The sequence below is a fragment of the Anneissia japonica genome, unplaced genomic scaffold, assembly GCF_011630105.1.
Source record: "Anneissia japonica isolate Jap-2015-1 unplaced genomic scaffold, ASM1163010v1 scaffold573_len2283161_cov171, whole genome shotgun sequence".
In the NCBI taxonomy this organism is placed as follows: Eukaryota; Metazoa; Echinodermata; class Crinoidea; order Comatulida; family Comatulidae; genus Anneissia; species Anneissia japonica.
Window position 1 is genome coordinate 2109336 of NW_022719802.1, and position 2719 is coordinate 2112054.

At 36.3% G+C, this 2719-nt stretch overlaps 2 protein-coding genes across 3 annotated transcripts in view; one reads left to right on the forward strand and one right to left on the reverse strand.

Moving 5' to 3' along the window:
* Positions 1–2719, forward strand: part of LOC117111016 — an 18729-nt gene that overhangs the window by 10253 nt on the left and 5757 nt on the right. The window contains exon 3 of one of the 2 annotated variants that reach the window (XM_033253876.1): positions 2510–2547. The exons of the other annotated variant lie outside the window; for it this stretch is intronic. Within the exon in view, the coding sequence (XP_033109767.1) occupies positions 2510–2523 (14 nt within the window). The 3' untranslated portion in view covers positions 2524–2547. Of the gene's footprint in view, positions 1–2509; positions 2548–2719 lie in introns of those variants that run through there. 2 annotated transcript variants of the gene reach the window in all.
* Positions 840–1793, reverse strand: LOC117111015 (L-rhamnose-binding lectin ELEL-1-like). The gene is made up of 2 exons (XM_033253874.1): positions 1704–1793; positions 840–1306 (listed from the first exon to the last, which is right to left on the reverse strand). The coding sequence occupies exons 1-2, from the start codon at positions 1750–1752 to the stop codon at positions 855–857; spliced, it is 501 nt and encodes a 166-aa protein (XP_033109765.1). The 5' UTR covers positions 1753–1793; the 3' UTR covers positions 840–854.

Consider the following 2719-nt stretch of genomic DNA (forward strand, 5'->3'; position numbering starts at 1 on the left):
TCTAATATTTTATATTTTATATATATATATACTGTCTCTTATACACATCTAGATGTGTATAAGAGACAGATGTATAACATTGTTTTGAAATTGCTCTGATAACAATAAAGGTAATTTTACATTATAAAAATGTTTTACCTCCAAAATGGCAGCCATCTTGGAATTTTTTGTGTTGACGTCATCATTCCGATTAATTTATTTTTACGAGAGTGAAGAGTAACTATTTAGCCAAGTTCTAGTTACATTTGATATACATAGCATATGTAAAAGTGACTAAAAACATACATTTATTTCCCCTACCCCCATCTTAATTATTCCAAAATAGGATATTTTATGTCAAAATTTCAAAGTGCTATAAAAAAAGTTCAAGCTCTAAGAATGGGGATTTTTTTTCTGAGACACTATATGATATACTGATTCAGAAAGACCAAAAATAAATTTTCCTTTATTTTTTTTCCGTTAATTTCCTACTGCACCCAGTCTAATAGCAACGGAGTAGTATCACGTGGTATCGTGACGTAACACTGTGGTAGGCCTACTCTATTATGGTCATGATGTAATACGTTATGTTATCATAGCCATAGTCGGGACAGGGCTTCAAAGAAAGTATATTTTTGGGGTGAGAAAGTAATGTAGTTAGATATCTAAAGTCTGAAAGCGCTCAAGGCGTGAGTGTACTGTAACTTCCTTCTCTTCTAATTAATGATTACTTCGTGTAACGATGCAAGCTACTCTCGTCTAGCACAATAAAAATAAGAAAAAGGAAACAAAATATTTGGAACACAAGAAAGAAAAGAAAATAAAGGAAATGGAAAGAAAGATATGGGAACAAAATGAAAGAAAAGTAAGAAAACCTAATAAGAAAGAAAAAGGAAAGGAAACAAGGTAAGTAAACAAAGTGAAAACAACGTTAGGCCTACGTATATAAAGAAACTTATATGAAAACTGCGATGGCTGTTGCCGGTCCCCAGACGCCCAGCCATAATTCTAAATTTCAAATATTTTAAACCATAGTACTCACACTCGTACGAGACCTCCAGATACTTGAATGTTCCATAACAGGGGTCACCAAAAACACCGTTACTAGCCTGGACATTACACGACTTCTTTCCATCGCAAAGCTGGTTGACCTTAGATATTGATGATTGCGCAATGCACGACGTGTCTTGGATGCTGCTCGAGTGCCAACAGCGTTGGTTATAGGGCACAGAACGTCCGTAGCTGGCACAGAGAATATTAATCTTGTGGTCGCCACAGTCGATGCTCATGGTTTTATGTTCACATACGAATCTAGTGATGGCCGCATCTGTGAATCAAATCATTATTACATTATAAAATCAATCAATCATTATTATTAGAGACAGCGTTAAATTGATACGCTCGTATTTGAAACATTTTAAACGATAAGACGGGATCTCACAATAAAGAGATAAACTCTAAAGTCGTCTTACGATGCATTAATGTAAGCCGTAAAGGAGAGGAATTTGCGTTGATTCAGATGTTACTGCATCTCAATTAACGATGTTCAACATCGTATACAAAGTGATGAGAACGGCGATGGAGCTTGAATGAAAGAACACGAAATACATCGTTCTGGTTTGCCAAATGCTATACTGAAGTCAATTGAGGTAACGCCTCAATATAGGCTTACAAGAAGTTGTATTAATTAGTAAGCTTTTAAATTAAAATGGATTTCTACTCACTGCACCCGAGAAAAGCTGCAAAGAGGCAGACTGCGAGAAAGGTCTTCATGTTTGATGTGGTCTAGTTTAACGATGGGAGATGTACTGTAAAATAAGTAAAGTCACTCATGTTATAAGGTAATAATTGGACCTTCATTTAATTCCTCCTAAGTATAGGTGTGTCGTCGACTTAATGCAATCATTATATTTTAACGGATGTTAACAAGATAAGTTTGAAGAATGATACCTCATCTCATGAAAAGGTGTGAATAAGATCAACGTTTTACCACAATTTATTAAAGATAAGAATCAACAAGGTCATCTAAAATGGAGTTGTTTACTCACTGCTGCACCCGAGAAAAGCTGCTAAGAGGCATACTGCGAGAAAGGTCTTCATGTTTGGTGTAGTTTAGTTTAACGCTGGGAGATGTACTGTAGAATAAGTAAAGCCATTCATGTTATAAGAAGCGAATTTGCAGGACAAGCGGTCCGACATGTCTGACGGAGGAGTCCGAGCCAAGGGGCTGACGAAGCCTCGGTCGACAGCCCAGAAAACTATATAAACTCACTTGTAGGGTTCACAGGGAAAGTTTCTAAAATGTGCTTTTATGACCACAATATTAGAATTGGCAGTCAAAACAACGTTATTTGGATAGACAAATTACTATTTTTTTTTTAATTTCTGATCCGACGACCTATAGTCATGCGTCGGACGACCGGGGGGTCCAGGTCATGTCCGAGGGGGGAAAATTCCTCCTTCCTCCACTGTCGCCACCACTGGTGATAAGGTAATAATTGGACCTTCATTTAATTCCTCCTAAGTATAGGTGTGACGACTTAATGCAATAATTGCATTTTAACGGATGTTATGAAGGTAAGTGTGAAGAATAATGGTATTAAACAAAATCTCAGGAAGAGGTGCGAACAATTAAGATAACCTTTACCACAAAGAAAAGAATCAAAAAGATCTTTCAGTCGTTAACCTTTATCAGGTTTCTATTTCATTTAGGTATTTATTTGATGCAGCACCTTTAATA

Coding starts and splice junctions, on each gene's coding strand:
- LOC117111015 (XM_033253874.1), bottom strand. CDS start 1,752: ATGAAGACCTTTCTCGCAGTCTGCCTCTTTGCAGCTTTTCTCGGGTGC. Junction 1,307..1,703: donor TGCAGCTTTTCTCGGGTGCA/GTGAGTAGAAAT, acceptor TTTGATTCACAG/ATGCGGCCATCACTAGATTC.